Source organism: Phoenix dactylifera, chromosome 18 (genome assembly GCF_009389715.1).
Source record: "Phoenix dactylifera cultivar Barhee BC4 chromosome 18, palm_55x_up_171113_PBpolish2nd_filt_p, whole genome shotgun sequence".
Taxonomy (NCBI): domain Eukaryota; kingdom Viridiplantae; phylum Streptophyta; class Magnoliopsida; order Arecales; family Arecaceae; genus Phoenix; species Phoenix dactylifera.
In genome coordinates, this window is record NC_052409.1 from 3,104,096 (window position 1) to 3,129,864 (window position 25,769).

At 38.2% G+C, this 25,769-nt stretch overlaps 3 protein-coding genes across 6 annotated transcripts; 2 read left to right on the forward strand and 1 right to left on the reverse strand.

Moving 5' to 3' along the window:
- Positions 1-1,940: 1,940 nt before the first annotated feature.
- On the forward strand, positions 1,941-7,742 carry LOC103723680 (ras-related protein Rab5). 2 transcript variants are annotated; one of them, XM_008814669.3, is made up of 8 exons: positions 1,941-2,172; positions 2,269-2,346; positions 2,442-2,609; positions 2,727-2,775; positions 2,960-3,033; positions 5,187-5,280; positions 6,658-6,758; positions 7,462-7,742. In XM_008814669.3, the coding sequence occupies exons 1-7, from the start codon at positions 2,134-2,136 to the stop codon at positions 6,756-6,758; spliced, it is 603 nt and encodes a 200-aa protein (XP_008812891.1). In that variant the 5' UTR covers positions 1,941-2,133; the 3' UTR covers positions 7,462-7,742. The 2 variants fall into 2 exon arrangements, with proteins under 2 accessions (XP_008812891.1, XP_008812900.1); XM_008814678.3 differs by having other exon boundaries at positions 2,960-3,021.
- A 157-nt stretch (positions 7,743-7,899) lies between these two features.
- Positions 7,900-10,759, forward strand: LOC103723692 (tropomyosin alpha-1 chain-like). Its single transcript, XM_008814690.4, has 5 exons — positions 7,900-8,569; positions 8,662-8,874; positions 9,798-9,881; positions 9,994-10,119; positions 10,385-10,759. Exons 1-5 carry the CDS (start codon positions 8,384-8,386, stop codon positions 10,514-10,516), a joined length of 741 nt encoding a protein of 246 aa, XP_008812912.2. The 5' UTR covers positions 7,900-8,383; the 3' UTR covers positions 10,517-10,759.
- Positions 10,760-10,953: 194 nt separating this feature from the next.
- Positions 10,954-23,522, reverse strand: LOC103723699 (probable adenylate kinase 1, chloroplastic). 3 transcript variants are annotated; one of them, XR_003383112.2, is made up of 7 exons: positions 23,027-23,522; positions 20,926-21,066; positions 18,093-18,365; positions 12,361-12,718; positions 12,104-12,271; positions 11,749-12,022; positions 10,954-11,645 (listed from the first exon to the last, which is right to left on the reverse strand). XR_003383112.2 is itself a non-coding variant. In XM_008814704.4 (4 exons), exons 1-4 carry the CDS (start codon positions 23,336-23,338, stop codon positions 12,575-12,577), a joined length of 870 nt encoding a protein of 289 aa, XP_008812926.1. In that variant the 5' UTR covers positions 23,339-23,522; the 3' UTR covers positions 12,304-12,574. The 3 variants fall into 3 exon arrangements, 1 of the variants encoding a protein (XP_008812926.1); XR_005506807.1 differs by having other exon boundaries at positions 10,954-11,265; positions 11,499-11,645; positions 11,749-12,271; XM_008814704.4 differs by lacking the exons at positions 10,954-11,645; positions 11,749-12,022; positions 12,104-12,271 and having other exon boundaries at positions 12,304-12,718.
- Positions 23,523-25,769: the final 2,247 nt, after the last annotated feature.

Below are 25,769 nucleotides of genomic sequence, written 5' to 3' on the forward strand. Positions count from 1 at the left end.
AATTAACGCACTCCATATTTTATTGATATAGTCCATTAAGCATGTCTTTAAATGACATTAAGAATTTAAATGTCTCAAAGAATTGTACCATAAGTTGGTTCTTGTAACAATACTACTCAAGATTTCTTTTTCTTTTTTTTTTACTTGCAGCAACAAGTAATCATATCTACATGCTAATGCATTATAATAAGAATTTTTTGCATGGATATCTTTCTAAATATCGGATTTTGCATGAATACCCTTCCAAAATTAATATTTGTATGTATACCCTCATAAAACTCTGTTATTGTACAAATGCCCCTAATATAACAGTTATTCTTACCGGGTTAAGAAAAATCAAATTTATATTAATTAAAAATTAAAAAAATAAAAATTACACTATTTTTCCTATTTTCTTCCGGGATCGTGATCTATTTTTATGTCTACCCATTAAGGATATTTTAGTTATTTTAATTTGAGACCATTAATTTTTTAACATTGTTAGATAGTATGGGTACATATGCAAAAATAAAAATAAAAAAAGGTACAATAGCAAAACAAGTATTTTATGAGGGTATACATGCAAATATTAATTTTGGAAGGATATTCATGCAAAATCCAATATTTAGAAGGGTATTCATGCAAAAAATCCTTATAACAAATCTCTGTTTAATAAATACTTCATGGCGATGTCATAATCATAAATTACCATGCCATCTTTTAATTTCATATAAAGGTCATTAAAGAATAATCGATTCGTTGCATCAACGACACATGTGAAATTAGAGAGGCACCATCTTGAGCTTCACATATGCATAATGTTTGAGTGTTTCAGCTTAGCAATAGAATAGTTGTTTGAGGGCGGAAAAAAGGTATCATTGTATCTTGCATTATCTTTCATATAAATACTAGTGCAAACGATTATTACTAATAGGAAATATGTCATATGTGCATCTTAATGTGTTTTAGATCACCTTGAATTAGATTTGCTTGTTGGTAACATTTTTTTTGCTTGGTAACCACAGATTTTGAATTTGATTATTGGATAGTTGCATTTCTCTTGCTAGTCTTGACATCGTTGTTCAAATCTAATAAAATTTATATCAACAATGTATCTTGACCTTAATTTCAATTATCTAAAACGATTTGTTTCTTGATAATTTATAATGTACAATTTAAGAGAACTTTCAGCTAAGCAACAAGCAATTCCTTCACCCTAACAAGTGCACCCTCCCTGGTTACTTTTTTTATTTTTTCTCTCTCTATCTAAAACTTCGATGGATCCGCCTTGGATGAAGGTACGAAAGGCGACGCGCGTTTTGTTATTTGGGACCCGTCTGCCAGGGTCGTAGCTGCAGGAGGCAGTTAACTCTTCGACATATCGGTTCCGGGTGCAGAGTTGCGGGCCTTCGTCATGCCCGATGTGTTTTACGAGTCAGTTCCATCGTCTTGGAGGGAGATTCGGCCACGGTCATTAGTTAGGTCCGGAGGGATAAGGGGTAATGGTAGTGCCCACCCTTTACTTCGAGATATCTGGACAATGATGGATGCAGGAGGAGATTTTCAGACGAAGCATGTGTTCTGTGAAGCTAATGGAGCTGCAGACTGGGTGGCTGCTTATGTAGCCAGTCACTCCGGTAGCATCCTGTGAGCTGGAGATGAGGAGTTGCCCCGGCACTTCGAGATATTTTATTTTTTAATTTTATTGGATATATCCGTACTTATCAGGTATGATCTATCCATCTTAAACAACAACAACAACAACAATAATAATAATAATAATAATAATAATAATAATAATAATAAAAGCTTCACCACTCACCGTGTGGTGAGTGGGGACCACACGGTGGGTTTCCAAATGGCTGTTACAGGCTGTACTCCGCGTACGTTAGACAGCAGCATACGTATAATTTCTCCAAACTATAAAAAACGCTCTACGGCGAAAAATAAATAAATTAGCATCGTGTTTTCGTTAGAAGGCTTCAATCGATACGGCGGCAAGGAATCGCCTTTCCCTCTCCTCTCCCCTTCCTCTGATCCCGAATCCCTCGTCACCCTCTTCCCTTTCTCTTCTCTGTCTCTCTCTCTCTCTCTTTCTCTCTCTCCTTCGATTTCGAATACGAATCCAAAGCCCTTCTCGCGATCGCTTCTCCCATGGCAGCCATCGGCAACAACAACATTAATGCCAAGCTCGTGAGTTAACTCCCTGCTCCCCCTCTACCCCCTCTAAATCCTCGTTCTTTTGCGCTAAATTTCTATCTTGGGTCTTTGATCCATTTGATTTTTCAGGTACTTCTTGGAGATATGGGGGCGGGCAAGTCGAGTCTCGTTCTTCGTTTCGTCAAGGGTCAATTTCTTGAATTCCAGGTATTTTCTCATTCTATGGGTTCTAGAGTTTCTGTTTGGATTGATATCTGTAGGGGGTTTGGGATTAGGATCATGGTTTTGGGGTTGAACTGCAGGAGTCGACGATTGGGGCCGCGTTCTTCTCCCAGACGCTGGCGTTGAATGATGCCACGGTGAAGTTTGAGATTTGGGACACGGCGGGGCAGGAGAGGTACCATAGCTTGGCTCCCATGTACTACAGGGGTGCCGCTGCGGCCATCATCGTGTATGACATCACCAGCACGGTGAGATCATGGCCGTCCACTTGGTTTTGCTCTGCCATTTGTTCCTAAGATTAGTTTTTTTTTTCGTTGGTTTTGAATAAATTGTTGTTCCTCCCTGAGTTACTATTTGTGAATCAGGAGTCTTTTGAGCGAGCTAAGAAATGGGTGCAGGAGCTACAGAAACAAGGTTAATGTTGTCCAAAGATCCTCCTTTTATGCTTCCTCCTACCTTTTTGGTGGAATCTTTTAAATAGTCGATAAATTTGGTGGAAGGCGAATCTTAAATTACTAGAATTAAAACTGGGAGAAGTTTGGATTTGTTTATATTATTTGTCGCTAAATTTGTATGCTAACATGGATTCTGGATGCAGGTAATCCAAATATGGTGACAGCTCTAGCAGGCAATAAAGCTGATTTGGAAGATAAGAGGAAGGTGACAGCTGAGGCAAGCCTACTGATTCCATTGTCTTGATTTGTGCAGTAGTTGATGAGACAGTTTAAACAGATGGAAATTTAGGTTTAAGACCATCTTGTGTGGCAGTTGTTTTATTTAAACCTACTTGCTGTTCTCATGTTAAATATTGATTTTTTTTTTTTTTTGGCATATAATCCATATGCACATACTTTCATCTTACAATTATGTTTTAATATGCTTTATATCTGTCTGATTTTTTTTTAGTTTCTGCATTTATTGAGAGTGGCAGACCACATAAGGGTAGTTAATGACTATTGCGAATCTATGATTTTAGGAAAATATAGTTGAATCATTATGTAGCCTGATTACATGAAAGTGCATTCCTTGAATTTGTTGATAGTTTGACAATGTTGTTAGGCTGTGGATTTGAGAGTTTCCAGTTTGGTCTTTTGTTATTAAGATGGTCCCTTTGTTTATCTTCTCCATTTGTCTTTTTACCTTTAATGTAATAATCTTTCTGTTCTTATTACAGAGTCAGGATAAGAATATATAACATCCACTAATATTTCCCCCTGCATAGATGTGTATAATGTGACCTAACAGCTTAAGCGATATTATATCATGCCTTGATGCATGTATCTGGGTGACTTGTTTATGGCTTCTAAGCATCTTCTTATTGTAAGAGCAGCAAACATGGTGGGCTGACCAAAATCTGAACCAATTTCATTATCAAATTCACCTCAGCCTTCTAATTGGATATGTCCTTTCGGCATCAGACTGAGACCTGTTTCAGTGCATGTCGGATTTGAACATAGATTACCTAATTGTTTGAGCAGGTGATGTCAAGGACACCTTGATAACTTGTTGCATTCTTGCATGCTCACACAAACAGGTCAGTGCGTGTGTTCACGTGTGTGCCTTGTGTGCTTAGGTGGATTCTTTGGAGATTAAGTTGGGAAAGGGAAAAATTTATAGTTCATGTTCAGGGAAAGTTGGGACACAGATTGTCTTAGCAAAGAATACTAAAGAGATAGAAATACAAATGATAATGAGGGAAACAATTGAATAGATGAGTCAAAATCAATAAGAAAAACGAGAGTCAGCAAAATATAGGGGATGCTTGGTTTTCAGGTTTTACTAAAACATTTTCACACATAAAACTGGAGATAAGTTATGAATAATAGGTTCCCCCTGTTTTCCAGAAAACCAGTTGTACATAAAATCAAGTCTAGTATTCATTTGATTTATATGATTCGCAGGCATCCAAACAGCCTATTAGGATAACTTATTATTCTATATGATCAATTTTTGTTAATTTATGAATTGTTTGAAATGCTCTCATGAAAATATCTAAATAATTTTTTACAAATTAGATCGACAAGGACATAAAACTTACAGGAAAATTATTGATAATTTAAGAATTTTATAACACTAAAGAGAAATTTGTGAGTTTTACTGAAAATGACATTTCTGAGTGCATAAGATTAAGCAATAATGTTTAAGTAATAATTATTTTCATATTACTGGTTTCCAATCATATATTTTCTGTAGTTTGCATGTCTCTGATTAGTCAAGATTTTCTATCTCCATGACACTGGTCGCTCATTTGGCCTTGAAGTATATCCAGAAGAACAAAATATGACGTACTTGTACTCATTGCAATGCCACATAAAATGACTTTTGCCCTAGAAATCTGTGTTGATACCATTAGCTAGAGGTGGTTTCTTTAGTCTTTTAGCAACTACCGACTGGATAGGTGGTTGCTTACAGTGATGAATATATATCGAGTACGTCAGTCTATTCATTCAACTTGGTTACCTTTAGCCTTTTTTTGACATAAATGTTAGGCTTATTTTTGGACATGAGGTCTAGGATATCATCAAGCACATCTGCTTTGTCCTTAGTGGTGGACTACTATAGTGGAATTTCCCTGCATTTCATATGGCATAAACAAGAAGTACTGAAATTTTGGTCCTCGGACTTGGTTCTTATTATCTATGGGGTTTCAATTAGCATGAGAACATGCAACAGTACAATCTTTTTCATTCCATACTATTTGCAGAACGCAAATTATGACTGTACCTTGTAGAGATGATATGCTAATGTATGTTTAGTTCCCTTATTTGTTGTCATTAGAATTTATGGAGATCTTTTATAATTGCTGATGATGCCTGATGTTGCAGGAAGGATGCACATATGCTGAGGAGAATGGCCTCTTCTTTATGGAAACCTCTGCTAAAACTGCAACAAATGTGAATGACATGTTCTATGAAATTGGTGAGAATGTTAATTCTCCATTTGCCATGTTCAGAATAAGGATTTCGTCGTTCATAAATTTTACAAATATTTTTAAAATTTATGGAGGTGCACATTCATTAGGTGATTAACTGATTCTGATGTTGCTCTTATCATGGCACGTGTTCCGTGCTCCTGCTTACTTAGACGATTGATTGTCATTCAATTGCTTTCTTTTGGATGGTGCAGTAACTTGCAGGTGTCCCATAGTTGAAGGTTAATATGCATCTTTTTTCCCTAAAAGAAATTTTAGCCATCAGCACCACAAAGGACTCTTATAATTTGGTCATGCAAGGCCAATGGGTTACTGAGTAGTACTGCCTTAGTTGCCACTTAAGGATCCTGCATATGCAGAACCATACCTTGGAAGGACTTTTATATGCAAGGCCTTAATATACCTGAGTATTGTTAGCAGTCACGTTAGTTCTTACCATGACCATTTTATAGGTTTAGTTGATAAGTTATTTGTTCACACAGAGAGCAGTAGTTTTAATTAACTGGGTGATTTGATTAAACTTAATGATTTTCATAGAGTTGAAGGAAAACTTTTACATTGGCACCCACCAATGCTGCCTTTATCGCCTTCCTCATTGTCGTCCTCCTCCTAGAGTGATTTCATTATGAGTTAAAGTGAAACTTGTACAGTGGCACCCGCCGATGCTTCCTTTATCACCTTCATCCTTGAATGATTTCATCGCGAGCTGAAGGGAAACCAATGGCACTACCGGTGCTGCCTATATCAATGCTTCCTCCTCTATCTTCTTCATTAATAATAATTACTTAATGCAGCTTATGCTAATCTTTGTAGAGAGTAATGCTTCTCTATGGCATGTGTCATGAGGGCATTGTTGTGACAAGCAGGATTTGTTGCCAAACGTGGGGATGGTTAATTATTACCTTTCCCAGTCAGCACTAGTGGGATTCACAAAGCTTATTTGTCTTTGTTTCTTTGTCTCCGTATAGACACACCATAAGATGATAAATGATTTGTGTTCATTGTGCCGAACATCATAAAATACTCTTGTCCTACGTTTGAAGGATGTTAATAGATATGTATTAGTTACAATCTGGAAAGGAAACAGAACACTCTGTTCCAACTTCTTTTCCCCCCTTTCTTTAAAAAAATTGATCAATATCATTGGAATTTAGCCTTGCCTTGGTGTTGATTAAATGACTAACCAACATCTGTTGAATCTGCTCTGGGCTATAACTACTGTTTTTATTTTGCTCCCTCAATTTATTTGTTACATCACTGCTAAAGTATAATGGCCCCTTTGTTTGGTCAATTTCTGCACTGTAACTTTGCTCGTTTTCTCACAAATTGCTGATTCTTAGTTACATTTTTTTGGTTGCGCACAGCGAGACGTTTACCCCGTGCTCTGCCAGCTCAGAATCCAACAGGAATGGTTCTTGCAGACAAACCTCCTGAGCGATTGCAGACTTCATCATGCTGTGCTTAGGTATTGACTTGCAAAGTTAACAGGTTCCAGATAATTTCACTAGCAAAATTAAAGGAGATAAGATAGATTTGTGAGGTTCTCTTTCTCATATATAAGAACCAAAAGATATACTGTCATGGATGCCCAACTAACCCGAATCTTCTGCCAAACTGAGATTTGCAAAGCAGAGAGGCAAAGAGAGATGTAGGCAGAATGAGTGAAGATGCACAATGGCACCCTACCCTGATATCCTTGAGATGATGATCAATGAAAACGTGACCTGAAATCTTGGGGTGGTTGGTTCGTAGCCTGTCTGATCCCTTTGATTTCTACATCGTTTATCCTCATCTCCTTTTCCCTTCCCATCTGAACAGAAGATATGCTTGAATTTTATGCTTTCGCATTCAAACAGCTGGTAAATGGCAGTTGTGAATGAGAGTCCGAAATTAATCAACTCCAGCATGTTTTCACCATAATTCTCAGTAGAACCAGGATATGCTGATTGAATTGAGTGCAATTTAGGTAGCACCATATGATTATTTACCTTAAACATCTCCAGCTGCCCCGTATCTGAATATGTAAGCTATAATTATTTTCAACTGCAAGACGTTTTTTTTTTTTTCACTTTTGTTGAGTAATATAGTTATTCTTGAGCTGGATTGAACTTTTTTTCTTTACGTTATTTCAACTTTGAGGTAATCTGTAACTGCATGGTTTGTTGAAGGTGAAACGAAACCACGGATGCTTTTGCAAGTGCAAGACACTGAAGACAGACAAGTTGAAGATTTTGATCTGTCCTGCCACCTGCATTTGGGGAGGCTGCCATTCCTGTTTAATATTCTCCTTTTTCTGGCTTTTGTAAATGAGCAATATCATGTTTACTTCACCCAAAGCCTCAATACAAGATGGGCGAATTTGTGTAAACAGCATTCTTTAACCTATGTTGGTTTTTCTTGGATATGTTCTTGGAGAAGTAAATAAATATATCGAACCAATTTCATTTAAGTTTGCTTATAGGACCAGGATGCATTCTAGAAGGCGCCCCTCGACCTTCTCGCTGACCTTCGCACTGCCGGCGTCTTTCTTTCTTCTTCTCCTTCTTCTTTTTATATATATATATTGGCTGCTCACACTAATCTCATTTAAAAGAAAATGGGACAGCGGCGGAGCAACAGAATTATGCTTTAGAGAAACACCCCATGAACCGAAAAGGATTCATCCAGTTCCTTCGTTCATCTCCTCACATCACTGGCAAGGTTTCACGCGGTTCCGAATCTCGATGCATAATTCAAAAGCCTACGAGTTCTATGCTAACCTGCGCCTTCGGCGCATGTCACCCTCACGAACCATTAGCGTTTTGCCATGTATGCATCAGTGGTGGTCCCCGCGCCTCTTCCATTTCAAATCGATCCTCCTAACGGCTGGTACAGCCCGTTTAAAACCCCTCATCTTCTTTCGGACAAAAGAAAAATCCCTCTCCCCTTCCTCGATTTCTCGTCTCGCTTCTCTCGGTCCCTCCTAGGGTTAGGGTTCTCTCTCGATCCGCCCTACTCTCCCTTCCTTGGGCTTCCGAGGTTCCCAACTTCTTGACTGCAGCCAAATATTTAGGATTTCTAGGGTTTATACGTTTTCTTGGCCAAGAGACCATGGATCCAGAGACCGACGAGTACATCCGTGAATCCATTGAGAACTCGCTCGGCCTCCCAATCTCTGACAAGAACCTCCGCCTCAAGGTTCTTGCTTCCGAAGACGCCCGCCACCGCCTCCAAGATCAGATCTTCGTCCTTGAGGAGCGCCTCAAGGAGGCCGAGAAGCGTGTAGAGCAATATAAGGTTCGGGTTCTTTGATCTTTTGCGGCTTCTTCTTGTTCCTGGGTTTCTAGGGTTTGGTTTTTTATGGGGAAGTTTTGATTTTGATGTGGTAGGCGGAGGCGACCATGAATGCCCAGGGGTTGAGGAGGTGCATCGAGGAGAAGGAGATGGTGGCGTCGGGATATGCTGATTTGGTGAATCACTGCGCCAAATTGGAGAAGGAGTGCTCTCTGTATGAACGGGATCTTGAGAGGGCCATGGAGTCTTGCGATGAATTAGCCAAGGAGAATGACGAGCTTCAATCACGGATGCAGGACAACTCTTATGTAAGTATTAGATTCTGTTTGTTTCTTTTTCTCTTGTGCATATATTTCTTATTTTTGTGGATCAGAATAGAGGAACATATCCTGAATCCTGATATTTTAATGCTTATTTTGAGCGAAACCTTTGTTCTTTTGACATCAAATAACAATCTTGTTAACGGGATAGGCATTTTAGGATTTTACTGTCTTTGCATTACTCTAATATCCTTATAGGTGGCTCCTTATGGAAAGAAATGTCATTTTTTGCAGTAACATGCAAGGATACTGAGTTGAATGTTGTGATACCACTGAAAATAAACATTTTTAATGTAACCCAGTTTTTTTTTATTTGAGGAAAAAATCGGGGAAGATGACTCCCAGCTGGAGTCTTCCTCCCAATCGCAGATGTCTATTGTGCCGGAAACACCGGCGATTCAAGGCAAATCGAACTGGGACTCATGCCTATTTAAGATCCCCCATCCTCCTCTATGAGATCCATCAAGGAATAGAGTTAGAGTTCTCCCGATTCCAAGCATTCTTCCCGAGGTTCTTACCTTGTTTCTCGCCAGGAAAGGTCGCCGGAGATGTTGCATATCTATGCCATGTTTGTATGGAAAATGGCATCTCTCTTGATCCTTTATTAGTAATTGAGGGTTCCATTTGACCTTTTACTTGTACTTGGTTTGCAAAGTAATGTATTCTTGAACAACATTAGAGATGATCTTACATACTCTCTAATGCTTGTGATTTTTTTAAAAATTAATGTAGTTCACCTTTTGGTGGCATCTCCATGTTTCGTCCCCTGTTTTTGTTCTCCTAACTTTAGTTATATCATCCTGTTTTATCCGTGCTCCTGAACTCCTTTCTCTTTCTTCTGATTCCCATTTTACCTGTATGCTCACTTGTATTCTGATTATTATATGTTTGGAAAATACTGCATGCTCTAGATAACGGCATTAGCTGCTGAAGTCGAATCCTTGAAGAAGGACAAGGAAAACCTGAGGATTAATCTCCATAGAGCTGAAGAAGAGGTATGTTTATTGGAATTCATATCTAACCAGGGAAAACTATTATGGATGAAATGTATGGGGGGGAAACCAAGGCTTTCTTTATATAAGCTTATCCTATTACATTTTATATAAGGTCAAGGTACTGTTCGAAGAAAATAAAATTCTGGATGAAGAGAACAAGAGGCTGCTTGGGCTGTTTAAGAGAGAACGACATCACCATGGATCTGACAGCAAACGCTCTGCCAGTGCTTCTGCTAAAGTGAGAAGAAAACTCAATCCCATTTTCTTTCAAGCTTTGACTAGTTTTCTGAATTATGAATTTTGTTTTTAACAGTTCATACCATACTACTAATTCATAAAGGAAATTAGGGATAAGAGAAATAATAGGGAAGCACTTGTAATACTGTCATAGCAATGATTGACTGCTGTTCCTTAGCTATATATATTGAGAAGCAATGTTCCTTATATATTACTTCAGTTCATTCTCTTGAATCGTGTGTTTATCAGATCCACTTTTTGTGTAGGGAAAGCGTAAATCAAGTCAGGATTGCAGCCCTCTGGGACGGGTAATTGATTTCAATGTTGCAGATTCATCAAGACAGCCATTATCCCCTCTGCATCAGAACCCTCCTGATTCTAAAATGCATAAGAAGTAACATGGTGCTTGATCATCATTCCGCTGATCTTGAATGGTTCCTACTACTAACTGCCTGCTATTTTCCTCTTAGCTATTAATCCGAACTTACTAATGTTGTACAAAGCATTATGGAGTTAAATTTGGAGATTTGTTTCAAGTGATAATTGTTACTTTTTTCACCACCTTACTTATGACACGATCGCTGAGCAATGCTTTCTGGTTTATCTTCAACTAATCAGAATGATTGCAATGTTTATGGTTATTCTAGTAGAGCGAGCTCTCCTGGTACCTTGCCTTCAGTTTCTTGCAATCCAGATGTCTCCTCTATGAGTTGTAGATGGATTTTAAGAGTGCTCTTTCCATTGGAGTAAGAACAGAAAGCAGTAGTGTGCGCAATGTGCTTCAAGAAAATGAACATTATTTGATCAAGCTACAAGTGTAGAGAGGATAAGGTACTTATAGTAGGGGGCAGGTTACCCTGTTGTATGTATTATCATAAAATATTTGCTTGGTTTTATGTACAAGTTGGATTGAGAATTAAAAGGCAGCCATCAGCACAGGCCTTCAGACTGCTTCATGAGCTGCAAACTAATTGAAGTTGGCTCCTCTGAGGTAAAAAGATTCTTGCTTCCATGTCTTTATTTGGCTTCAGATGAAAATGATGCAGCGAGCTGTCACAGTGTATCCAACCTCTTCAAGATGCACTTTCTTTTCAGTTTAACAATGACCAGGCTGGCTGGTGTTGCCATGGCTGCTTGCACGCTCATGCTACTGATGCAAGTTTATATCAGTATTTCAAATCCGGTAACAAGTCCTATTATATTTAGTGGATCGACAACAGAAGAGCTCTCACAGAGTCAGCATGAAAAATGGTGAATAATAACAACCGATAAGCACTCTTGCTAGAGTAAATAAGGATATAATTCTTATTATGTCAATATAAAAAATTTTATCAAGGATACTTGTGAAAATTCAACTGATTTCTGAGTCATATTACTCACTAGAAAGCAGGTAGTAGGGCCAACCAGGAATTCAGTGTTCCAGGGCCAATCCCCCATTGCATGAGCCGGTGCCAAAGCAATGGGCTGGAACGCCACAAGGAACGAGAAAAATGCCATCTACGTTCACAGCGGATAAGCTTTCCCTATCTTTTCAGCAGGAATAGCACAGAAAAAATCCGTGTCAGACTAATTCCAGTATTCAAGCAAGAAGTTTTCTCTCATCGTTTTCGTAACTAAAGAGGAGAACTACCTTCAGTAAGTTCAGCACTATCGCTGCTGGGGCTGAACCAAAATAAAGATGCATCTCCATGGGAGCTACCATGTTTCCAGCAGTTGCCCTCCGGAAGAAACAGAAAGCCATCTAATATCTTTTGCTCCAGTCCATTCCAGCTCATACGATCCCAGGCTTGACTCAAGATGAGTCTTTCTGGTTCTGTGAGCTTTAGAGCTTGTCCACTACTCAGCAACTCCCAGACCTCACTTCACTAACTTGAAAGTCTAATTTGCAAGTCCAGATATTAAAGCTAATAACAACAAAATTAATGTCCGGGTTACGATTATATCCGACCTCATCAAACCAAGAAATATATGTTTTGGCAACCAACCAAGAATCTCTTTTTGGTGAACAGACTGCGCCACTGTGAGCTCCTTTGATTCCAAAAGACCACCGAAGGCTTGCTAGCAGTTAGGTGACTCAAATGTTTCTTGGCCAATGCATCATCCTGTCGCTTCATAAACAGCTGCGACAGTTTACACGTTTGGAAAACCAAACCCTATGGTGGGAAAAGTGGAAGAAATTAAGCACTTGTGCAACATTAAAAATTTAACTCAATATCTGTAAAAGATCAAAATTAGTACTTACATAAAATTAGTTTATCTGAAAAATTTCAGCATACATAATCCAAAATTATCCTATTACTTCCATATTGCACCTTTCCTCCAATAAATAAAGCTCAAAACAATTAGCATCCTTTATAAATCGTGGGCTTGGTTTGAAATTTTATTCAAAGAATTGTTGAAAAATCACAAAGCACGCACAACGCACATGCAGAGAATCTGTGACCTTTGACTTATAATCACGCTGCTGCTGATTGCTTATCATCATGGTCTTCAAGATTCAAAACTTGCAGCAGCTTTGGCCAAGACTCTGGGATCCCTCCTGGCAAATCAAACTCCAAGAGCTTCCCTCGGCTGCGGTAGAACTCCTCGACTGGTTGGCTCTGCAGAAAACAAATAATTTTGTTCTAAAATGCTAGTATACAGGCAAAAAGCATTATGACATTGATACATATTCATAAAGCAAAATCTATGGTGTATTGCAACGTATGCTACATATTCCAAAACTAATATTAGATGCTGTTCCCTTCAAATCGGTCTCAGATCATGGAATTTAAAAGGTTGACAACAGATGAAGGCACCCAGATGCCTGTATGAATCACCAGGTTTTTAATGACTAAAGATCATATAGATGGCAAAGGGAAAGAACGCTCCCTCTTCCTCTCCATGCCCTCTGCCCGTCACATTCTCTCCTCCGCGTTGCATCACCATTGGTTTCTCCGTTGAGAGCCACTGATACCATGGACCCCCAACAAACCCCAAACCCTTCCCCACCCCACCAACCAGCAACCCATTGCCACCATGCTCCCAACTCCACTTCCAACTGCCACTAAGCCAACCTCCTGCAATGCCTCCACATTTACATCCTGTCAGTATGCCACCTTCCATAATGCTGTCTGCTTCACCTCGCCTTGCAGTACACCCACCTACTCCTACTATGCTCCCTCTTTTACCTCGCATAGCAATGCGCCCACCTCATCCCGCCATGCCCCCTCAATCTTTCATCATATCATGCCTCCTTTGCCTCCTGTCTCAACATGGCCTCTCCTGCTACTGTGACTTCCTCCTCCCATCTACTCCACCTCTGGCTGCCACTAGGTCCACCTCCTACTATAAGCTTGCATCCCCCTCATTCCTTGCACTACCTCACGAGTCCACTCTTCATCACCATCCCTCTGCTGCACCAGCTCCAATTGCTGGTGACCCATCATGGTGCTTCCTTCTCAGCCCCATCTCATAACTCAGTCAGTTGAACTGGAAAACTACAAATTACTTCTCTCTCTCTCTCTCCCCCCCTCTCTTGTCTCTCCATCAGTACCCCTCTGCTGCACCAGCTCCAATTGCTGGTGACCAGTCATGGTGCTTCCTTCTCGTCCCATCTCATAGTTCAGTCGGTTGAACTGGAAAACTACAAATTACCTATCTATCTATCCACCCTATAAATCTATCTATCTAGCTATCTATCTATCTACTTTTTGATCCCATGCACCATTGTGAAGTTACCAGCACAGAGACAAACCTAAGAAGTAGGAATTAGCAGCCTTTGTTAGCAAACTTGCATACTCCTTGCAGAGATGATCACTCTGATCCTGCTCCTTAAATATTCCTAGTCTAAGCTATGTAAAGTCGGTCATCCCTACCCTCCTTTCTTGTCTCTAATCTGGTTGTCGCTCTCATTCCTATCTTCTTGAAAACTGAGAATCCTATATGAGGGGTCAAATAACTACTGCGCAAACACTGGGTCCGGAATAATATTGCTTTGCATCTTGTGCACCAGCCATCACCCTACAATACAAAATGCTACATATCATAGGGTTAGTGAAAAATTTATCAATGTTAGATTTCAGCAATGAAAGTTTGTGTCATAGCTATTGGTGTTGCACCAGATCTGTAGATCTATACCATTTTTAAGATTTTATAATAACTAATTGTTTTCCAAACAAAAGTTTTTAAAGAATTGGTATGAGAATAAGATTCCTTTTATTGTCTTATATGCATGGGTGAGATTTGCTTTCCTTATGAGATATTTGGATGGCATATATATTGTAAACAAATGTGTAGATTAGAAAGAATATAGCAATTTATAGTTTACTTGAAACTTATAATAAGAATTTCAAAACAGTACAAGAAAAATTGTTTATATTCAAAATTTGAGTATGCAAATACTTTGATAAGAATTGAAAGTTTGCTTGAAACTGTAATGAGAATTTCAAGAGAGAAAACTAAAATATGGAGACATCAAATACTTTAATAAGAACCTAAAGCTTACTCATTGAAGAACCAGAGAATGCCATCAACATGGTGAAATGTGTTTGTTTTAGGTGTTGTTATTAATAGTAGCATGGATTCAAAATTTGTGTAGGTATAATTAACTCAAATTCATGTGTAAACGATTAAAATGACATTCAATTCAGAACTAAACAAATGAGTAGAAAAGTGGTTAACTTATTAAATTCAGTGTAGCTTAATTACATGTAGCTTAATTGCAATAGCATTTGGCGCTGCACAATTCTGTGCAAGATAGACATCTCCAATTTGATAGGTATGGTCATGAAAAGTGGACTTAGGAGTTTGCTGGAGGAGGTCATTTAAAATTCAAGGGAACATATAACCTTACATGGTTCACTCTCTCTAGCCTCCACGGGGGTCAATGCGCATGTCAGTTGATCATGCCAGTATACTACAACTATTGTTTTGATGAACCAAGCTTAGATAATGGTAGACCTAGGAATTTTTGAAACCAAATACAAAACTATTTTTAGAAATTCAGCAAGCAAACATCCCCTGCCCCCGAAAAAAAAAACAAATAAACAAACACACACATACCCACCCTAAAAAGAAAAGAAAAATCACCACCACCACAAAAAATACAATGCCTCTAGTTCGCTCCAATAAATGCTTATTGACTGGGTGTAAATGATATCTGTCATGTACAATAGTTGTCGTCAAAAGCACAACTCAACTCAAAGTCAACTAAGCCTTAGTCCCAAACTAGTTAGGGTCAGCTACATGAATCATTTGCCTCCATTCCGCTCTACTTCATCCCACGCAATTTTCAATCTGCAGCTACCCTTCTTTCCTTCTACGTATATCAAATTACTCCTTCATGATAGTGCATCCCCCCAGCCTACATTGTACATATTTAAACCATTTAAGTAGCCATTCTCTTAGTTATTCTTAATTGATATTAAGACAAATGAGGAGGGCCCCTGATCTATCAATAGAGGGAGCAAAAAACAAGCTTTGCTTTCCTTTTTGAAAATGAATAAAGAAAGAATGGTCGAAGTTTAGACTGCTCATAGTAGTTCTACCCATAGAAAAGATCATGAAAGAGGCGATAAGAATGGTACCCAAATCCATTTATGATCCCAAGTTTCCAGACACATCGCACTTCCACTCCTGAAATATGCTAGGAGCTTCTTCTCCACGTATCCTAACCAGGCATTTGACTATTTGATCGAGCGGAAAGCCGATTTATTGGGCAGAATAAACAGAGGAAAGAAAGGGAACAAACACTTACTCTTACTACTGATTTCATTCCAAAGCGAAGGAAGAAAGCTACTTTCATCTTTTATTGTCTTTTCTTGCTACTATACATCCATCTCAACATTTCTATTTTGGCCATAGTCATCTTGTGCACATGTTGTTTTCTAACTACCTAACATTTTATACCACAAAGCATAAGTAAACATATGTATATTCTATAAAATTTTCCTTTCAACTTAGTAAGCATCCTAAAATCACATAATATCCTAGTTGTGGTTTTCTGTTGTATCCATCCTACTTTGATCCTATGGATAACATCCTTTTCAATCTCTCCTTCATTATGAATAATCAAATACTAAATACCGAAAATGTTCTCTCCTAGAAACTTTGTGATCCTCAATTTTCACTCCACCCCCATCTCTATTTCTAATTTTACTAAAACTGCATTCCATGTATTCCATCTTGGTCCTACTTAAACTTGGAACCCCTAGATTGTAATGCACTCCTCTATAATTCCTACAATTTAGTTTCATCCACTATGATTATATCATGTGTAAATAGCATGCATCAAGAAATGCCATCCTGAATATATCTAGTAAGCTTATCCATAACGAGCTATAAAAAGGTAAGAACTTAGAGCAAATTCTTGGTGTAAACCTATTGGAACTAAAAACTCACTAAAATTACCACCAATGGTCCTCACACTTGTAACCACTCTATTGTATACGTCCTTAATTGCAGTGATATAAGTAATGGAGACTCCTTTCTTTTCTAAGGCCTACCATAAGACTTCTCTAGAGTCTCTATCATATGCTCTCTAAATTAATAAAAACTATAAGAAGATTTGTCTCTTTTTTCTGTATTTCTTCATTAATCTCCGAAGGAGAAAAATAGCTTCCATAGTCGACCTTCCAAACATGAAACCAAATTGGTTCTATGATATTTTTGTGTCACATCTTAATATATGCTCAATCACTCTCCCCCAAAGTTTCATAGCATGGCTCATGAGTTTAATACCATGATAATTAGAACAATTTTGAATATCCTTTTAATCTTATAAATCAATACTATAATGCTTTCTCTCCATTCATCAAGCAACTTGTTGGTCTTTAAAATCTTATCAAATAATTAGTCAACCAAATTATGCTCACATTGTCTGAACACTTCTACAACTCAATAGGAATTCCATCAAGTCCAACCGCCTTTCCCATTTTCATTTTTTTCTTAGCCTTCTTTATCTTAGATACTCTATTTCTACATGTATACTTAATATTTCTATACTCAATGGAACTAACAAAGAATCCCAAATTGTTCACATAACTTTCATTGAATAGCTTAGTAAAATAACTCCATCTTTCTTTGATCTCATTTTCCTTAACAAAAACTTCTTTGATATATTTAACCTATGGTTCACCAATATTGGTATATACCGCCCTATACTAGCATTGAACCAAGACTCAATACAACAAACCGACCCCTGCATAGGCATACCGACATTGTACCAATGTATAGGGTCTAATACCAGGCATACTAAGCCTCCTCCTAGTCATTGTATCTATTAATTCTATCAATTTCTTATCAAGGGTCTTATATTCCAAGTTGTTAAATATATCTTACTTTTATGGAGTAACTTCTTTACCCACACCTATCCATTAAAGTGTGAAAACCTATGCCTACTTCTCACCATATCCGGGCGCTATATGGCATGCCACTTCTACGGAATGCCTTAGCTAACCCTTGCTCACTTTCCACTGCATCGAGGTTCAATGCAGCGCATCCTTATTAAGAAACATCCCAACAATTTTCTTATATGGACGCATATTCATAGGATGCGACCATAGTTTTACGGTGGCCGTCAACCTCCCACAATCCTCCTATATCCAAACTTGGGTTCGGCTATGTACAAAACATAGCCGCATATTAGTTGTTTATAATAACCGGTTCAACTATCAATCTTTGGCTTGAACAAAAAAAATAAATAAATTTGGCAGCTAAAAATTTGAAAGCGCCTAGCAAAAACAATCATTTAGGCATGAAAAAATTGGAGGGCTTTTCAGGTATAGCAACATTTACAGCTATTTCTGAAACAATTAGTTTGATTATATGCTCAGAAGCAGGCCTTGAATATTAACAAAGAAATGTCAAGAAAATAAGCAATTCCTATGAAACATTATGAAGTCATTGTCCATAAATTGACTTGAACGGGAACAAATGATTTTTGGAATTGACTTTATATCCTTAAAAAAAGACCCTGAGAAAGGGGTGCATTACCGTTTCATGGTATATGCGTAAACGCTCTTTTACCACCTCTTCGGTATCATCAGCTCGAGTAAATAGCTTTGAAATGCACTGTGCAGGAGGTGGAAGTGGGGCCATGAACATGCCAGGTCTCCCATTCTCGCCCTTGATGTTGATGGAGGCGACGTTGAAGTTCTTTCCACACTGGCTGCAAATCCTTCTACCAAGGCACTTTGCAAGCAGTACATCTTCTCTAAGCTTAAGGTTCACAACCAGGTCAATGTCTGTCACTCCCTCCAGTATTTCCTGACATATCAGAACACATGCAAATAAGCACAGAGTATATTGCAATTCTTGAAGGCAGTGCATCAGAATTCCAATTTGCTATCAATCAGCATATAAAGTGATTTTCAAGCTGCATTTTCTTGGATTTGTTGACATTAGCATCAAAAACATGCAGGCAAATTCATGATGAGTTTGATGAGTTATTATGTGAAAAACAGGATTTTACTTTTTGGCTTTTCTTGGAACAAGGGATGGAGTTAGAAAACAGTAAATAAGAGATTCCAAAATGTTGGACAAATATTAGAAAACAAATTTAAATGACATGGTCATATGCAACAGAGATTCTAGAGGTGCTTATAAGGGCTTGGATTTGTGTGGAAGCATCAATAAGAGGAGATAAGCAAACCGAGATTAGTTGGATGACTAATACATCGAGATTTTATCTGTGGACTTCAAAATAAGTGCTAAAGTGGAGAGAGAGATGGGGATAATGGCAGGATTCCTGAGAACAAAGTAGTCGTATCGGTATCGATAGGCGTACCGGTCGCCTACCGGACCGGCCAACAGAGCACAGCGCGGGCACGGTTCCGAGCATGGGGAACTGCGCGCAGACGCACTGTAACGCGCGGAACCGTGCACGGGCATAGTTGGTCGGGCCCATGCGGGCTTATACCGCTGCCCAGGGCGCTTGTACCGGTGCAAACCAGGCTAGTTCACACCGCTACCGGGCTTGTACCGCTCGGTTCCGGCCCCAAACGGGCCGGAACCGTTTTCCACGCTTGAACCAGACCGGTCAGGGACCGGACCGATATGGTACGGGCTGAACCGGCCGGTACGGGCCAGTTCAGTATACCATACCTGTGAATTACCTTATTCCAGTTTATTGGAAGTTTCAAGTGGAAAATATTCAATTACTTATTATCCAAATGATGTCCCGTTTGCAACAAGTTTGACCTCACCTTACTTCTCCTTATATATAAAGAAGACTGTCCTGTTGAGCATTGGGCATAGTCAACACCAAATGCAGATGCAGGATTTATAATACTGTCCTGGTCTGTTGAAGACGGCATAACAATGGAGAATTGTCTTAACCAGAAGAGCTTCTAAGGGGCATTTTACCCCCAACTGTATTTCAGAGATTTCAACAGTTAGGAATGGGTTCTGGTTTAGTAGTTTGTGAGGCTTCCTTTCTTCTTGACTTGAAAAGAGAAGGGTGGCAACTGGTGTTCATGCTTAAGTTTTGTTACTTTTGTAGCATACCAAAGTTTCCGAAATTGTTAAGTTTGGTACTGATGTTTGTAATGCCTTAATATACCTATTGTTGATTTAGAAAAGAAAAGATTTCTTTATCAGATTGTTCACACCAGATATCAGACCTCTTGAACTGTGTGAAAATCTTTTTGAATAACATTATTTGAGATGGTACCATTGTTAGGGGACACCTGTGGAGATTAAGTTTTTGCAATTTACTACTGATTTTTGTTGTTGGACAAATTTTGAGTTAGAGTAAAACACATGAGTGACGTCAACTTGCTGGTGGATAGCATTGCTAGTAATTTTACATGCCTAGAATTATCAGGCATTGCTGGAAATACCTTAAATCAGAGCTTCCATAGGGACAATATCTCGGATACAGATTAGGTAGCTATTTAGATTGCAGGGTACTCATAATATTTATCTTTTATATTTGACCCATTCAAAGCTTTGTATTTGCCCTGTGTTTTTTTTGTGCACAGCTTTAACTTTTATAATTCCTTACCATTTATCCTTGTTTTTCTTGGTCTTTATTTTTGTACAGAGTCACACCATCATAATGCTTTGATCAGAGAATCAAGCCCTATGCTCTTAAACATTACTATCAATGATTGATTTTCCATTTGGCTCTTTGTTTAAGGCCTCGGACTTGGTCCATGTCTAGGGATGTTGTTCTGTAGTTGCATAAGCTCAAGTTGTATAACCAGAATGTAGCTCTTTGTGACTGCCTATTGGTGTTCTAGGTTTCATAGTGGGTCTATTGTCCAAAGATGCCCTGGCCAGAACTGTACCATAGCTTGTGAGGGTTGACATCATGTTGAGATATGATCAAAGACAATCTCAGAGCTTCAAGTACCACACCTTGATCATGGAAGCCATCCCCACATAGATGGAACAAGGCTTGTGGATTAATATCAAGGAATTAGCTAGCTAAGTGGGATTGTGATTCTCTATCTACTTGCAAGACATCTCTAGGAAAAGCTAGACACCCTTTTGTTTTGAACGGTTTATTATTTTCTAGCTTGAGGCTGCAACAGTTTTAGCTGCATTGATGTGTGATGTTTGATGTCCATAATAGTCAATGACGGCAATAAGAGGACAGATAGAAAACATTTTAATACAAACAGACTTTCGAAGGTATCCAGATAGCAGCAACTGTTTTAGACCAGATTTAATTGTGGATGATTTTAAAGGTAAAATAATAGCAAGTAAAAAAGCAAAGGAGGTGCTATATTGATATCCTACTTCAGAACCAAATACACACTAAAAGACATAAAATATCATGTGAATTGGTTTCTTATGTTTCCTTTGAATATTAATTCCTCACCGCTTGTCTTATTGTTCTTGGAAAACCATCAAGAATGAATCCTGATTCACCCTTAGCTTCTCCATTTTCAAGACGTTTAGACAACAAATCGATGATGATCTCATCTGACACCAACTTGCCTTGATTTACGGTATCAGCAAGCTACAAAATGAAAATCAAACTCAATGGCATCAATCTAAACAATGAGTTTTTGATATAAAAATAACAAACTTGCACTTAGTACAATGTAAAACAAATGAAGAGATCCTGATTACTGCAATAGCATCAAAAAGAAAAAAGGTCTAGTCTAGAATGCAATCTCAATCATCTCAACAATCTCCTGAATGAAAGTAAAATCGAGTTCCTTGGGCAAAGACTAATAACTTCAATTAGAGGATTTAATTAACATGTGTTGAACTTAAGAAAAAAACCTAGTTCTTGCTTCCAAGGTATTAATTCAGAAATTAAATCTTACATCCAACAAAAAATATCAAGAATGAAATTCAAAGAGAAGGTTATAAAGTTTAATGATTTTATAATTTTTTAAAACAAACATGCATAACATCTTTATACTTCCCACTATTTTTATAAATTTTAAAACAAACATGCAGAACATCTTTATGCTTCGCATTATTCTCTAGAAAGATCCTTCATCATAAAGTTCTTTGCTTTTAGAAACAATCCTCTAAAGGTTATCATCCCAGTAATAGCAAGGCTGTTTAAACTGTGTCACTTGATAAAGCTCAGGCATTGACCTGCCATTTGAACAAATCGTAAGTTTTGAGGGTCTATATTTATCCTAAGTTTATCAATGCTCATAAAGAAACATAGAAGAATATAAGGATGGGTTCAGTCTAGATATTTCATTATTTGATTTATCAGTGGTTAATATAATGTACATCATTGCTTTCCCTATCAATCATAGCACGACCACCATGCCCTGATGCCACTTTAACTGTAATTTATCTCAAAGTTCTGTGAAGCATATCTACTAAAAATTCACGTTCAATGAGATGTTATCATCCCTAAGGAAATCCAAGAGTCTCAATGTCTATGAAATATGCTCGTCACGTTACCAATGGGTTGTGTAAAGTGACTTCTTCCTCTCTTTTCCTTTTTGTTCAAGGGAAACCACTCGTCGTTCAAGGTTTCATGTTCTAGGAGGAAGACTATTTTTTACTACTTGATCATATGCTGAATAAATAATATTTTTGTATTTGGCAAGAAAAGAATTCTTTTTAGTATTCTATTGCTATACCTTCCTCAAATGAGTGCATCTTATAAGGTTACGAGGTTTCTTTATCATCTTACATTCTCTGATAGTTCTGTATATAAAAGAGATAAAATGGTGGCCATTTGAACAGCATAAGTGATGATTTTCTCATGTTCTCATATACTTATATAAGTTTGGCGCTGAAGAGAATTAAACAACAAGCAAGACAAATATAAAGGGCGTATCATATACATGTCATGCACATCAATGTTTCTGATTTCCTTGCTATTCCTGAGCAAGGTCGAGCAAAGAGTCACAACAAATTAAAAGTTGAGACCCCTTTGAAGGAACCACCAGAGCTAAAGGGAATTTGATGGTTTACGGTTAAGCAAACAATACAATAACCCACTCTAGGAAAAAAAAAAAGATAAATTTTTTAATTATATATAAATAAAATTTTCTGAGTTAATTCTTTAAGATTCAACTAATATTGTAGCAACCCCAGCTTCTCTGATGCATAATTGCTATCTTCTTGCCCATTAGAGAAATCCCAACCCTCCAAAACATTTCTAATTACCAAGATTCCATATCGGAGTGCTCTAATTGTTTTACAAATGCCTTTCTTTATATAATCTAGTTTGTCATTCTACCCTAACAGAATCCAAACAACCTCTTCGCAATCTATATTAACGTGATCAGAAACTAATCCACGCCACGCCTAATTAAATCGAAGTCATATCAACAGAAACAAAAGCTACCCCTAACACAAAAACAACAAGAACGCCACGAAAGATCCGAGGAAACAATACCAAAAAACAAACATTAGCTAAGATTACGATCTTCCAATAAGTCCCCAGACTCCCCACCATTTAGATCAGCAAGAAAAGAACAAAAACGCCATTAAACTACCTGTTGGGCGAGGAGACCGGAGGATGCGAGCTCCTCGCGAACGAGATCGCCGGTGGCGATGTGGGGGACACCGAGGAGCTGGGAGAGTCGGCTAGCGTAGGTGCCCTTCCCCACGCCGGGGCACCCAAGGAACACCCACTGCACGTTCCGGCTCCCAGGATCCCTCCTCCCTGGCATCGCCTGGCGGGCGAGGCTCGCGGCGACGCGGGTATCAGCCTCCGAGGAGGCCAGCGACGAGATCCACCTCCTCGCCGCCGCTGTCGGCCGACGGACAGCGGCGCCGGCCCTCAACAGGCCGTTTAGAGCCGCCATCGCCGAGGAGAAGGGCGGGAAAGCTCGGATTCTTGTTTTGTTTTGGGTTTGGGAGCGGGCGATGGCGAGTGGTTTTGGTTCAGAGAACGTTGGAAAACAGCAGTGACTCCGGAGGACGGCGGCGATGAAATAAAGGGGAGAGGACGGGAGAAGAAAGAAGAGAACAGGTCAGGTCACGTGTGGGTAATTGCGTCACACAGTAGGGCAATGGTTTCGTTTATTAATAAAAGAGTAAATTATGGAAAACTTCTAAAATTTAAAATAAATTCTACTTATGTCCAATAACTTCAAAATTTTGTACTCGTCTTCCCCTATTTATTTTTATCTATTATGTTAATCTATAACTTAACAAAATATAAATTAAGTAGTTAATTTTAATATAAATATTATATAAAAATTCAAAATAAGTATTAGTGGTATAACAATTACTTAAGAGCATTAAAAAAAAAAAAGTGTATACTCTTCTTCCTATCTACATGATTAAATGATTTTGCTAACATCATTAATTTAACTGGATGTAAAGATAGATTTTAGAAATTATTTAATGTAACTGTAATATATGTAAATCTTTAAAAAAATTATAATTTACTTTTAATAAAAATTAAGGGTTTTTTGACAAAAATATTTATTATTTTTTATCCAAAAAAATTATAAACTAATTTATTAGATCTGATGCATGAAGGCATATGCTCGTATGCATCTCAAGTGGTCTTTTTTTTTCGAAATATCTTAGTTTATAACTAAAATTGGATTATCAAATGATTTGAAGATTAAAATATTTCATACTAATAAATCATAAAGAGACCATTATTAAAACATTGGGCCGGTCTTTGCTTTTCTGAGGTATCTTATTTTCCACGACCATGTGAACCAAGCGGGTGGGTCTGCTTCATTATGTTTTGGAGATTATAGGTTCAAAATACACACACTATAAATAAATAAAAAAAAAAAACTTCATCATCGCTCCACATGCAAGATTAAACCTTTATACATCCAACTTCTTTTGGATCATGCAATAGTAGAAACCTCATGCACCGTAATGCCTATGGTGCTATGTGCTTGCAAAACCTACGGCCGATCCATGTTTTTCGATCAACTTCTTTCTGTTTTCCAAACAAGATAATGATTGGGTTCTGAAATTTGATGCATCCTCTTCCCCCTTTTTTTAAATATTCAGAAAAGAGAATAGAGTTTTCTTATTGCCTTGGTTCTATATATGGATGGCTAATACAAGAGCATTCATCACAATTTAAACCATGCCAACTGACCGCAAATTGAGTATCTGATCATGCTTCCAAACTAGCAGCGTTGATTGTATAGGCAAGTCTCATTCATGCAAAACAGTGGAAGAATTGAAAATGGTGTTTGGCTTCTAGCGTTGCTCGGTTGCAAGCAGGGCAGGGTGATTTGCAGCCTAGAGAATTGCCTGCTTCGTGAACTGACGTCCGCAAATGGGAACATCACAATCACAACGCGCTTCACATGGAACTCGACCTGGCATTGAGGGGTTTTTTTTTTTTTTGGCTAGAGGAGGCACGTCATACTACATGACTACAAACACATTCAATAAAGTTCGAAAGCAAAAGTCATGGGAGTGCCCTACACAGCTCCCCTTCTTAGGTCCACAGAGTACCGTCCGAATAGTTGGCCATATAAGCAGCTACCTAATCTGCGGTCTTGTTGGCCTTCTTAAATACATATTTGGGAACTGGGGGAGATAGTATTTGCTTTTGGCTGTGATTGGTGGTAGCCAAGACACTGACATGCAACAAATTGCATGCATGGCGTGGTTGGCCTGGCTACGTGGACATTTTGAGGTCGTTGTCTTTCTCAAAAGGTGGTCAAGCAGAGTAAAAGAAATAGGCCATGGGCTTAATTTTCAGGCCTGTTATTTGGTCTGAGGTGGGACTGGGCCGTGGTTTATGAAACATACTTCATTGTAGCCTTGTAGGTGTCGGAAAATTTTTCATGAGACCATAAATGATTACAATCGAGACTTTGAGAGTCACCACAAATGCGTCTACTCTTTTCAATTCAAGAACAGAGAAGATAATAATAATAATCATCATATCCTTATAGCTCATTATCTTGAATTCTAGTGTCAAGATGGTATAGATTATTTATAAACTTTTGTTTTCATCTGACAACAAACCTGAAAAGAGTTTCTTCTTTTCTGAAAGTTTTATGGTTATATGATTCTTTATGAAGTAATGACAACATAAGTGAATATTATTGTAATGAATCTACAAAACATGCGGCTTGTGCAAGAAATGACCATGTAAGTGAACATTGTTGCAATGATTGTTTGGTTCAGCAATTAGACATGCATGTAATAGATATATTACTAAGTGGAGTTGTTTCATTTTTTACGTCAGACATTGGAGTCTCTTTGCTATTATTTAATAACCAAATTCTTCCCATTAAAAAAAAA